Raw genomic sequence first — 13,846 nt, forward strand, 5'->3', positions numbered from 1 at the left:
AATTTGTTTAGTCATGAAAGAGTTATAATAAAATCAGAAATCTTGCTATATTCACACTGATCACTAGACCTTGTACTAGACTCACACTTCCTGTTCTTTACAGAATACTCTTTATCAGACACATTATCATAACAGACAAGATTGCAATGACCTATAACACCAAGGTATAGATAACACAGAATCAGGGGCGGACACAGACTGTAGTGGGCCCCTGTGCAAGAAATTTTTTGGGGCCCCCCCCTGCCCTTCATAAGGCAACAAAGTTATGTAAACCTAACCCCCCCATGTGCAGCTCTCATCCCCCCCATGTGCAGCTCTCATCCCATGTGCAGCTCACCCCCCCGTGCATCTCTCATCCCTCCCGTGCATCTCTCATCCACCCCCCCGTGCATCTCTCATCCCCCCGAGCATCTCTCATCCCCCCATGTGCATCTCTCATCCCCCCCATGTGCATCTCTCATCCCTCCCATGTGCATCTCACATCCCCCCCATGTGCATCTCTCATCCCCCCCATGTGCATCTCACATCCCCCCATGTGCATCTCTCATTCCCCCCATGTGCATCTCTCATCCCCCCCATGTGCATCTCTCATCCCCCCCATGTGCATCTCTCATCCCCCCATGTGCATCTCTCATCCCCCCCATGTGCATCTCTCATCCCCCCATGTGCATCTCTCATCCCCCCCTTGTGCATCTCTCATCCCCCCCATGTGCATCTCTCATCCCCCCATGTGCATCTCTCATCCCCCGCCATGTGCATCTCTCACCCCCCCCATGTGCATCTCTCATCCCCCCATGTGCATCTCTCATCCCCCCCATGTGCATCTCTCATCCCCCCCCATGTGCATCTCTCACCCCCCCCCATGTGCATCTCTGATTCCCCCCACTCCTGGTTAATTAATTGTATTTAAAAAAAATAAAACTTGTTATACTTACCCCCATGCGATCCCTGCAGAATCCTGGCGCTCGTCCACGTCGCTGCCACCACGTTCTCCTGACGTTCGGCCATGTGACGGCGCCACATACATAGCCATCAGCTTTTGTTTTGGCCAAAAGATTTTTAAAGCCGCCACCACGATAAGGTAGACTCTTCTGGCCGGGCCCTACTCTAACCTATTAAAATTTTCTTAAAATATCCAATACTCTTTTTAGATATATGTTTATTTAGTTTTCTTTAAGGGAATGTGTCATATACATTTTTTTTTAAAATGACCAATAATACCACATACAGGGAATACCGCCACACCATGACCAGACCACATATTACCACAACATAGTGACCGAATAATACCACACAGAAGGGAGAAAAACTGCCACACCATGACCAGACCACATATTACCACCACATTACTAATATTACCACCACATTACTAATATTACCATAAGTGTCATTATACACGGGAGCTCTATACATGGTATGTATAATGTAAGTGTCCAGGTAATCTAGTGATCACCAGTGACATTATACATAGGAGCTCTGTATATATTGTCAGTGTACAGGTAATACAGTGATCACCAGTGACATTATACACAGGAGCTCTGTATATAGTGTACAGGTAATACAGTGATCACCAGTGACATTATACACAGGAGCCCGGTGCATAGTATATAGTGTAAGTGTACATGTAATACACTGACTCACTGGTGACGTCTCTAGGTGAAGTCCTTCAGCTACGCTTTTCTCCTTCATCCAGCACAGACCGCCATCACGTCTTCCAGCCAGGACTCGTCTCTGCATAAAATAACAGTTATCTAGAGCACATTCCCCAACTTCTACATTACGCAGCTGAATACAGACGTGCATCCACCATCAATATATGGTTAGTTATTATGCCACCTACCATTCCAAATATAAATTGTAATCCACCACGGTGCCCCCATTAACTGTAAATAGGCACTCAATATATAATTTAATTAGAACCTCTACTCTTTCCACCAATTTGTTACCAGTTACACTCCTGCATCCGCAACGCCCCCTACTCTATGCTTCCTGCTCCCCTCATTCATTATTTACATGCACCCCCTGCCCCAATTCATTATATCATGTCCGTGCTCTCCCCACCCCATCATCATTTATCATTTACTCTCCCCCACCCCACATTCATTATGTGCAGCTCATTATCCCCCTACTCCCAATTCCCCCATGTGCAGCTCATTTTCTCCCAATTCCCCCATGTGCAGCTCTCATCCCCCCCATGTGCAGCTCTCACCCGTCCATGTGCAGCTCTCAAACCCCCCCATGTGCAGCTCTCAAACCCCCCCATGTGCACATCTCTCACCCCCCCATGTACACATCTCTCACCCCCCATGTGCACATCTCTCACCCCCCATGTGCACATCTCTCATCCCCCTCCCCCACATGTGCATCTCTCATCCCCCCACATGTGCAGCTCTCACCACCCCCCCATGTGCACCTCTCTCACCCCCCCATGTGCACCTCTCTCATCCCCCTCCCCCACATGTGCACCTCTCTCATCCCCTCCCCCACATGTGCACCTCTCTCATCCCCTCCCCCACATGTGCACCTCTCTCATCCCCCTCCCCCACATGTGCACCTCTCTCATCCCCCTCCCCCACATGTGCACCTCTCTCATCCCCCTCCCCCACATGTGCACCTCTCTCATTCCCCTCCTCCACATGTGCACATCTCTCATCCCCCTCCCCCACATGTGCACCTCTCTCATCCCCCTCCCCTACATGTGCACCTCTCTCATCCCCCTCCACCACATGTGCATCTCTCATCCCCCCCACATGTGCATCTCACATCCCCCCCCACATGTGCATCTCTCATCTCCCCCCCCACATGTGCATCTCTCATCTCCCCCCCCACATGTGCATCTCTCACCCCCCCACATGTGCATCTCTCACCCCCCCACATGTGCATCTCTCACCCCCCCACACATGTGCATCTCTCATCCCCCCTCCCCCACATGTGCATCTCCCATTCCCCCCACTCCTAGTTAATTGTATTTTAAAAAAAATAAAACTTGTTATACTTACCCCCATGCAATCCCTGCAGAATCCTGGCGCTCGTCCAAATCGCTGACACCAGGTTCTCCTGACTTCCGGCCATGTGACGGCGCCGTCACATGACCGGAAGTCAGGGGAATCATGAAGGCGCTTCCACGGCAGCGCAGCGCAGTGCTGAGATGTCCCGGACCCGGCGCTTAGCATGGGGCCGGGGGCCCCATGAGGCGAGAGATGCACAAGAGGGGGGCCCCCAACGGGGCTCCGATGGGGCCCCTACCGGCCGGGCCCCATACTGGAGTCAGGGCAGTCATGCCCTGATGGCGGACCTGCTGGAGGCTGGAGGGGCCCCCTCTCCCTCGGGGCCCCCGTTCAATGAACCGGCTGCACGGGCGGTAGTTCCGCCCCTGCACAGAATACCTAGTTCACAATATATATGGTATTACAGCACCCATCCTCCCCGCCTTTATAATGACTTTTATCATTATGAATTCATGCTTATTAAATACTTTAATACAATTCAGTAGAGTTTGAGTTTTCCTATTGCTGCTAATGTCTATGCGCCAAACAGCAAATAGGAGTCTAATATTGATTTTAGTGGCCAGTACTCTGCCACCGATGTACATAGATTTGTCTGAAGGATATGACCACGGATCTCTGTACAAGCAATGGTAGATAGGTTACTCGCTATCCCCTCTCTATAGCCTGACCAGTTGCACATGGATGATGCAGAAAGGAAAATGCAGTGGACAAACTTTTAGGTAGTTTATTGACTGTACATTGACAAATGATGTAGAGATGTCAGAGAAAATGAAGGGATGAGGATGAGGTAGAAGATTGAGTATAGAGGTAACAGGAGAATTCTCTCCAACTCTGATGCATCCAAGATGGCACTGACCAGAAAAAAGGAAAGAAGATGGGAGGAGTTACAGAGAGAGAGAGGCATGGTGGGAAATTACAGCTGCAGTACACAAGAACACATAATAACAATGGCCAGTAGATGGCAACAAAGGACAACAAACTCTTTAACAAGCATAATAATACAATTAAGACATTCTATGTATGTCCTAGTACTATATGTAAGCACTGAAGACGATGGCAGGACAGCACAGCCAGTGTGAAAATTGCAAGATCTTTGATTTTTTTATAGAGATAGTCATATGAAAAGGTAACAAAAAATATCAAAATTACTACATATTTAACATGAAATCCCTATATAAACTTTCACTTTAAAAACCAAAGCTAGAAGGAGTCCGCATCCACTTCAAAACATCCACAAAATTTTTTTTTTTCTTTGGAAAACTCTGTGCGTATGAAACTAGCTATGAACTACACAGTAAACTCCCCATTCTCCCCCAACAAATTGTACTAAAAGTTAACCCCTTAATGATCAGGCCTAAAAACTGCTTTGCTTAGAAGGCTATTCCTAAAAAATCTGCCTGACAGCAGCTTAGCATTAGGGCCAGCTGTCAGTGAGTGTCAGGGGCGCAGTTACAGAAGTCGCTCTCTATACACTGAACTCGCGCCAGCGCCACCCATGTTACTGAAGCCAGAATGCTACCGAGAGAAATAAAGTTAATTTCCTTCCAGCAGCGGGGATCTAAGTGTAGGCTCTGGGCAGGTTCAAAACGCTGTTAACCTGCAGATTAACCCCATATCTTCAGGTTAATATCCTTTTTTCACGTGACAGGTTTCCTTTAAGTCCATTGAGTATAGCCTAACATTTTGATCCAGAGGAAGGCAAAAACCCCATGGAGCAGACACAAAACTTGGCTTGATGATAGAGATTGGTAAACTCTCTGATTCTGAAAGTGAGAATATATAAAATGATAATAAGCGTTATATTATGGTATTATAATGAAGTTAAAGGACATTCGGTTGCCAAAATTATGTTTTCTATATATTTGGAATAATAATTAAAAATTCAAATAGTAATAATAGTTTGTACTTTATTAGGGTTATTTTTTCATTATCACTGCAAACTTCATGAATCTCACATGTGAATCTAAATAAAAACATTGAAAATTCAGGGGTTTTATCCTGTTCAGCAGTCTTAAAATACATAATTTAACACCTTGCTCTATGAGCTGACAGGTGATTGATATGATCAAACATTTTCTGCTGAGTAACAATAAATATGATGGACCAAAAGCTGCCACTCAAGCTCCAGTATTTAGACATTTAGATGGTGACAAGTAAACCTCTCATTTGCTCTTAGAATTTCCCAAAATATAACTCAGTGCGTCTGATTACTCCCCGGACATCACTATAGCTTAAAAATAATAGATGTTAATGTTTTTATAATAACTTCAAAATATATATTTTTAATGTACATTGAAGATTCCATACTCCCTTCACAGACAATTTGATGTTTTCAAACTAATCTGGTGCAGGTCAACAATATCAACAGCTACAATACATAGGTTAAAACAATTGTTATGCTTTTGCTACATAAGGGCTGGTACAAGAATCTGAAATTTATTTCATTCCTTTGCTCCTTTGTCATTCTTAGAAATTCTCTTTTTTTAAAATAACCTAATTATTGTTATAGCCACTGCTCTCCTGATGAAAATACAAAAATAGAAACACTTTATTAAGCTAAACTAGCCAATAGACCAGTAGCAGGGAACCTTTTTTTCTTCCATTTAGATATTTATAACATTCGAGGCCATACAAAATTATCAACCAAAAAATTATCCTGCTTTATTTAGTCAAACATTTAATTAACACACCCCTAATGTGATGGCTGAACTGCTTCTCTTTGGTCAGATGCAAAGTGGTATTGATGATGTTGCTACTCACAACTGCTTTTCCAGGTTTGCATCAGTCAGTCTGGGGCATAATCGACTCTTTGCTATAATAAATTTTGATAAGACATCACAGCAGCAAGATGTTCTGAACACAGATGCATATTTCAAAATGGATGTCTCCTCAAAGTGGGAAATTCATCAATGATCAAGTAACCTTTTTAGAACTCAAGTACTGGGAGGTCTGCAGTATACATCACATACAATACACTGAGACTGCTCTAAATACATTACATAGAAGACACCGAGACTGCTGTATATACATCACATAGGATACAGAGACTCTGCTGTATACATAACATAGAATACACTGAGACTTTGCCATATACATTACATGGGATACTCTGAGACTCTGCTGTGTGTATCACAAAGGATACCCTTAGACTGTTGTGTATATATCACATAGGATACACTGAGACTGCAGTCTATATTACATAAGAGACGCTGAGCTTACTGTATGTAAATCACATAGGACATGCTGCAACTTCTGTATATATCACATAGGAGACAATGAAACTGGTGTATGCATCACATAGGATACATTGAGAATGTTGTATGGATAACATCGGAGACACTGCAACTGCTGTGTATACATCACATAGGATGCACCGAGACTGCTGTATATACATCACATAGGATACACTGAGACTGCAGTATTCATTACATAGGATTCACTGTGCCTGTTGTATACATCACTTAAGATACACTAACACTGTCGTAAAATCACAGAGGTTACACTGAGAGTCTGCCATATACACCAAATAAGATACACTGAGATTGGTGTATGTACAGTACATCACATAGGAGACACTCAGACTTCTGTATACATCACGTAGGATACACTGACAACTGTATACACATCACATAGGATACACGGAGACAGGTGTATACATCAAATAGGAGATGATGAGATTGCTGTCTAAATCACATAAGAGACACTGCGACTGCGGCTTATATCACATAGGAGACATTGCGACTTCTGTGTATACACATCACATAGGAGACAGTATGATTACTGAATACATCACATAGGGGACTATGACTGCTGCATTCATCACAGGAAGGAGTGGGACAGGAGTGCAGAGCGTGCTAACTCCTCCCACAAAGAACATCCTGATGTCAGCACTGATTATGTTATTTCCGATATCAAGCAGACCACAGTGGGGTGACATCTGCTATATATAGCAAAATTTGGAATTCTACTGATGGTATAAAGAGAATTCTCCAGATACTTTTTTTATTTAAATATTCCCCAGATCCTGACCTTTCTCAGAACAGTCTTTGATAAAGTAATAACTCTAAGTACTTTGTACCTTTTTATCAGTACTTCCACTTCGTATATTAATGATGTATCCACAGGATATGCTTTAAATGTATGATAGCTTTGGGTCTATTGTCAACATAGATGAGGGTCCCAGAAGTGGCACCTAAAGTACATTCTGTATATCATTAATTTATGGCATATACTCTGACCTCTGTAAATATAGTCTCCACTGGTAAGGGCAATTGAGAATGTATATTCTCCAGCACTTTGTTTAGAAGGTGAATAGTATGGGGGTTCACTCTCTCTGGCAGAGGTTCAGGTAGACACAGGAAGCAAGTTCTCCTGTTCAAACTGTGAGTGGTTATTAAAAGTCTATAAACCATTCCAGCTCACAAAACAAAACATCCTTGTCTTGGCACAAAGGAAAAAAATAAACAGAACAGTCCATATAGCAGATACAGTTTCACAGAGTGGGCTTACCTGTTCAAAGGTAAATCCAGACCTAGCCTCTAGCAGAGACTGGCCAGTATACAACAGGTCTTTACACCTCCACACACAGGCAGACTCTAAGGCAGCTGAACTGCCTTAAATAGGTCGTTCAAACTCTGGAATGGAAATATGGGAACGGCCATTCCCACCCAGCTCTTCTGCTAAAACCCAGATCCAAAAATCCGGGCCCATTGGCCCTTTAAAAAAAAACTCTCAGCAACAACTTTGCTGTTGCCTCCTCTCTGGGCTTCACATCACCGAGGCTAACCATCTCAGTGACACATATCTCCTGTCTAGCACCTATCCAGCTGCATCATTACATTAGGTACATTGAGTTTGAAACCTAGGTAGTGATTTTTTACATTTACATTTTTTTATTTGGATTAAATGTCAACTTGTTTTTACCATAAAAATATTAAAAGCATTGGACAATAAAGTGCAAGATGTTTGATCTTTGGTGTTTACACAAACTTCTAAATTTCAGACTCGCCTAGTTTTACAAATACCATAAATAATTAAAAGTCAGGGGTCATTAAGAACTTACCATTTACCTATAATCATTTTGCGGAACTATTTTGTGTAAATCATCCTAGTCTCAGTTTTATAAAAAAATATCTCAGATTATCCCACTTCCAATTGATTTTATTTCCTTCCCATTTCAGCATTATAGCCAGTGTTACATTATGTTTTTGTTTGGATGGCTGCATTACTTATTTATTTTTTTTAATGTAAGAAATATCAAAGAGTACATTTTTTTTTCTTACTACTTCAGAGTCATCCAGTACATTCCCCAAATGTATGTATTTCTAAGAAAATGTTAAAGGAGTTGTCCTAACTTCTTAAATGGGTACAATTGCAAAGTCCTTTTAAAAACTAGCAACTTTGCATTTTACCTCTTAATAAAAAATATTTCTGTTCTCAAGAGTTGAGGGATTTTTAATTTTACAGTTTATTCTCATTGACTAGGTTACTGTCCACCTCTGTAGTATATCAGAGGTGGCTGTTTTCCTAGGTAAGGAGTGCATGCTTGCATGCCATATTCTTTAGAGTCTATAAGCGTTGTTTTGAAGATGCCTCTGCTCACAGCACAAGAGATCACACAATTCAACCTAGCGGCACGACTATGCCGTTGGTCCAAACTATTAGTCTTTAAGAGCACTGTTCCACTGCTTTCCGGCTCGCTTACCTGGGGTTGTGCAATCCTGAAGAAAAAGGATTGGTCCACCCCTTTATCTTCTATATAAAGAATGGTTTATAGTTTGGTTTTCAACATTAATTTCTTTGACAACAAAATAAGTATTCTACTCTTAGTTTTTCCATCATTAAATGTTTGTATACAATTTATAAGTTATCACTTATCAATAGAATAGATGGTGACTTATTGAGAACTGGTCTAACAGGCAGGTCCTATTTGGCTTCTCCTCTCTACACTCCTCTTAACTAACATGTCTCTCCTATGCGTATGTATAGAGAGAGACCTGTCAGTCAAGGGGAGCAGGGATCTGCCTCCTAGACTAGTCATCCTCGTTGCATGGTCCTCGCCTGACTTTTAGAAATGCCTTCTCTGAAATGCCACAGTATTTCAGAGTAAAACATACAGTACAGACCAAAAGTTTGGACACACCTTCTCATTTAAAGATTTTTCTGCAGTTTCATGACTATGAAAATTGTACATTCACACTGAAGGCATCAAAACTATGAATTAACACATGTGGAATTATATACTTAACAAAAAAGTGTGAAACAACTGAAAATATGTCTTATATTCTAGGTTGTTCAAAGTAGCCACCTTTAGCTTTGATGACTGTTTTGCACTTGGCATTCTCTTGATGAGCTTCAAGAGGTAGTCACCGGAAATGGTCTTCCAACAATCTTGAAGGAGTTCCCAGAGATGCTTAGCGCTTGTTGGCCCTTTTGCCTTCACTCTGTGGTCCAGCTCAACCCAAACCATCTCGATTGGGTTTAGGTATGGTGACTGTGGAGGCCAGGTCATCTGGCGTAGCACCCCATCACTCTCCTGCTTGGTCAAATAGCCCTTACACAGCCTGGAGGTGTGTTTGGAGTCATTGTCCTGTTGAAAAATAAACGATAGTCCAGCTAAACGCAAACCGGATGGAATAGCATGCCGCTGCAAGATGCTGTGGTAGCCATGCTGGTTCAGTATGCCTTCAATTTTGAATAAATCCCCAACAATGTAACCAGCAAAGCACCCCCACACCATCACACCTCCTCCTCCATGCTTCATGGTGGGAACCAGGCATGTAGAGTCCATCCGTTCACCTTTTCTGCGTCGCACAAAGACACGGTGGTTGGAACCAAAGATCTCAAATTTGGAGTCATCAGACCAAAGCACAGATTTCCACTGGTCTAATGGCCATTCCTTGTGTTCTTTAGCCCAAACAAGTCTCTTCTGCTTGTTGCCTGTCGTTAGCAGTGGTTTCCTAGCAGCTATTTTACCATGAAGGCCTGCTGCACAAAGTCTCCTCTTAACAGTTGTTGAAGAGATGTGTCTGCTGCTAGAACTCTGTGTGGCATTGACCTGGTCTCTAATGTGAGCTGCTGTTAACCTGCGATTTCTGAGGCTGGTGACTCGGATAAACTTATCCTCAGAAGCAGAGGTGACTCTTGGTCTTTCTTTCCTGAGGCGGTCCTCATGTGATCCAGTTTCTTTGTAGCGCTTGATGGTTTTTGCAACTGCACTTGGGGACACTTTCAAAGTTTTCCCAATTTTTTGCACTGACTGACCTTCATTTCTTAAAGTAATGATGGCCACTCGTTTTTCTTTACTTGGCTCCTTTTTTCTTGTCATAATACAAATTCTAACAGTCTATTCAGTAGGACTATCAGCTGTGTATCCACCAGACTTCTGCACAACACAACTGATGGTCCCAACCCCATTTATAAGGCAAGAAATCCCACTTATTAAACCTGACAGGGCACACCTGTGAAGTGAAAACCTTTTCCGGTAACTACCTGTTGAAGCTCATCAAGAGAATGCCAAGAGTGTGCAAAGCAGTCATCAAAGCAATTATGTGCCATACATTGCATATTTATTTTAATCTACTCCCTGAAATTATGTTTTGAGTAGGGGCTGCAAGCACTATGTTACTACCTCCATCCTCCTACTACTATATAGCAGTCATATGCCACATTAGCCCCTTTAGGAAAAGTATTGTATTTCACCCAATGATTATAGACAATGAAATGCCACATGTTTAGTGAGACAAGCATAATGGTGATGGTACCACAGTATAACTTCCTGATATGACCATGCATGATGTGTAACTCTAGCTTCTTCTTTTGTATATCGACCATAGAAATATGATAAATACATTATCATTACCAATCAGTAGAAAAAGTAATCTCTATTTTTTCTCTGTCTTTCACAGCTATTGAACTAGAATTTTCAGTGGATCTGGGGCTCACATGGAATCCTGTACTTAAAGATTGCCTTCCTACCAATGTGGAATGCAATAAGTATCAACTACAAAGAGTTTTGGTGTCTGACACCTTCAATAAATGGACCAGGTTTACACTGCCTCTCCCTGAATATACCAGGTACACAAAAACACTGTATTGGCTTACTGAACATATTTATATTATTGCTTATAATATATAAAACACACTCTCCTGTATATTCTAACCTTCTACCTTCTTAGCAATTAAACGATTGGGTGACTGTATCATTGTTGACTTATCAGTATTATGAATTTGATTGCAATGATTAGGTAGCCATGACCTTATTATTTGAAATCTAGTAATAGAAACTTTTTGTGAATCTTTTAGGATTCTAGTTCCAAATAAGTTTCACAACAGGCAAATTATACTTTTTCATCTATTACTAATGTGGCTTTGGGCTTTCTTCTTATTGACTTCAAAGTTTCCATTTTTACAGGGTCTACGATGGATGTGACTGATGCATCATGATTCTTCTTGTTCTGTTTTTGATGGTTTTGTCAGGATTCTAGTTTCTACTTCCTTTAATTGTTTTAAATACTAAAATAGCATAGTAAGCAATGGTATTCTGGCTAGCAAACAGAAGCAGAGATTTGATGGAAAAGATAAAAAATTTGAAATGAGTTTAGAGTGACAAAAACAAAGTGCCCTTTTGCTTCTGTGAGCACTACTTCATTTCCTGGTATAAGATTTCTATCTAGTTAAAGTGTTTGTTCAGTCTTTAGTGAATAAATCATACCACCGTATATGGAATGTATTCTAATATTTTCTAATGTGCTTTATATTTCATTATTCACAATTTTCAACATGTCTGCATTCTTCAGACTGATATTTTCATCCCACTGGTCAGACAAGTCAATCTTCTAAGAGAATCAGCAGTTCAAATATCTCCCAAGTTTACAGTTCGTACCTACACTCAAATATTATGCATATATCTGGATTGTATATAAAATGCACCCTCCTTTTACACTAGAAGAGTCAAATGAAATAATATTAAATAGTAACTACGTTTATTTTTTTCATAAATAAATAGTGAAAGTAGAGATAAGAAACTTTGTACTATATCTTATTAGAGAAAAATTCTTCTTTCCCCACTTATCAGTCACTTTTTGTCTCCCTGTACTGATTATTCACTCTCAAAAGTGCTTCAATTTAGCTACAAATATGTCTGCAGTAAGGGGTCAAATTATACTGTCTGCCTATATAGTTAATGGAAAGGACAGGGGGAAAAGCTGGAGGGAGAAGTGAGAGCACACAAAATGAAAACTACAAAAAATGTAGTATACAAGTCATAAAATGGCCAGAAATAGAGTTATTTTTCACATACACACCCATGAGAGTTTATTCTGAAAAGTTACCTTAAAGGACAGTTACACTTTAACTCCATAATGATTGCCTTTATGGCGGCCATTATGAGGACTTATTTGCAATGCTTAGAAATAAGTATATAGTGACCCTCAACGTGCCAGCGACAGTGGCATCTAGGTGGTCAACAAAGGAAGCGTGCTCCCTCTTTTACCCCGGCTGCACCCTCAACTATGACAGCCTGAGGCAAATAATGGCCTCATAGTTGGTCAGCTGCCGTTGACTCTTAGGTCCTGCATTTAGCATGTAAAACTGACTAGGCTCTGACATTAGAGTTGATCAGAACTAAGCTGATAGGACTAATGCATTGCAGTGTATTTGACCCAAAATCAAAGTGTAAAATGTTGAAAAAAGTGTGAGGCTGGAACGTAGTGTCCACTGGAGACACATGAAGCTGCAGTGGACACTGCGTTCCTGCCCCACATTTTTTCTGGCAGGTGACACAGGTCCCATTGACCTTCACCTTTTGAGACATAGAGTCCAACCCATCCCCCCTTTTTCTTTGATCTTCACAGCGGTCGGATTGCACTGCTGAAGACCATGTAGGCCAAAACGTTTATTGTTTTCTGGACTGCACTTTATATTAATATATCAATTTCAAAAGAGCCATACTGAGTGCGGAGTGAGGTTTTTCTCATACTATATTTGTGTTTGGACCCTACTTGAGCACCTTTCCGATAGTGCTGTGGTTTTCTTCAAGTGAAAATAAAAACAAAAAAAAATGACACAGAATTGGTATCACCATGTCCAGAACAGTCTGAGCTATGTCACAATACTCAACCCCTTACAGAGGTGAACACCGTAAAAAAAATAAATAAAACATTCCAAAAATGTTAGGATACTTTGTTAATCCTGTGCACCATATCCATGTATTTAATGCAAGTGGTCTGTAACCTCATTGCATGATCAATAAAATCATAAAAAGGTTATTTGGTTATTTTAGGAAACTGTATTTATAGCAGGAAAATACAGAAACTAGACCTTGCTGTCATTTTACTAACTTGAACTGCAAAAATCTCTGAAGAAACTTTGTTGTATAATTAATCACTATATATTTGTAGGATGTCACTTAGGTGGAAAAAAAGTATTGCAAATCAACAACTCATTGAGAGGCTATGAGCCGATGATAAATCTGTAATAGCATGCATTACTATAAAATATTTTCCATGCTTTAAGACTGAATTTTGCGAATATGTTTCATTTCTTAAAAACTGGAAATAATCTAACCAGGTTGATACATATTTATTCATGGATAAGTGGTTTTTTTTTTCAGATCTCAGGCTACAAGATTTCGTTGGAATCAACCGTCTCCTTTTGATAAGCAGCAAACTTGGGCTATTGATAACGTCTACATTGGAGATGGTTGTGTAGATATGTGCAGTGGACATGGACGCTGTGTACAAGGAAATTGTGTGTAAGTATCAGTGATCATTATAAAACATTAACCAATGACCTTCTCTGAGACCTTGAAATAATATGAAAAATTATAACTCTTCATG

General features: G+C 41.0%; 1 protein-coding gene across 6 annotated transcripts in view; it reads left to right on the forward strand.

Annotated features, from left to right (window-relative positions):
* The window catches only part of RELN (reelin), an 895,263-nt gene that overhangs the window by 828,623 nt on the left and 52,794 nt on the right, over positions 1–13,846 (forward strand). For all 6 annotated transcript variants that reach the window (XM_073652257.1, XM_073652259.1, XM_073652258.1 and 3 more), the window contains 2 exons: positions 10,916–11,084; positions 13,621–13,761. In XM_073652257.1, the coding sequence (XP_073508358.1) occupies positions 10,916–11,084; positions 13,621–13,761 (310 nt within the window). The remainder of the gene's footprint in view (positions 1–10,915; positions 11,085–13,620; positions 13,762–13,846) is intronic.

Source organism: Phyllobates terribilis, unplaced genomic scaffold (genome assembly GCF_046119375.1).
Source record: "Phyllobates terribilis strain yellow unplaced genomic scaffold, ASM4611937v1 Scaffold_11__3_contigs__length_659146591, whole genome shotgun sequence".
Taxonomy (NCBI): domain Eukaryota; kingdom Metazoa; phylum Chordata; class Amphibia; order Anura; family Dendrobatidae; genus Phyllobates; species Phyllobates terribilis.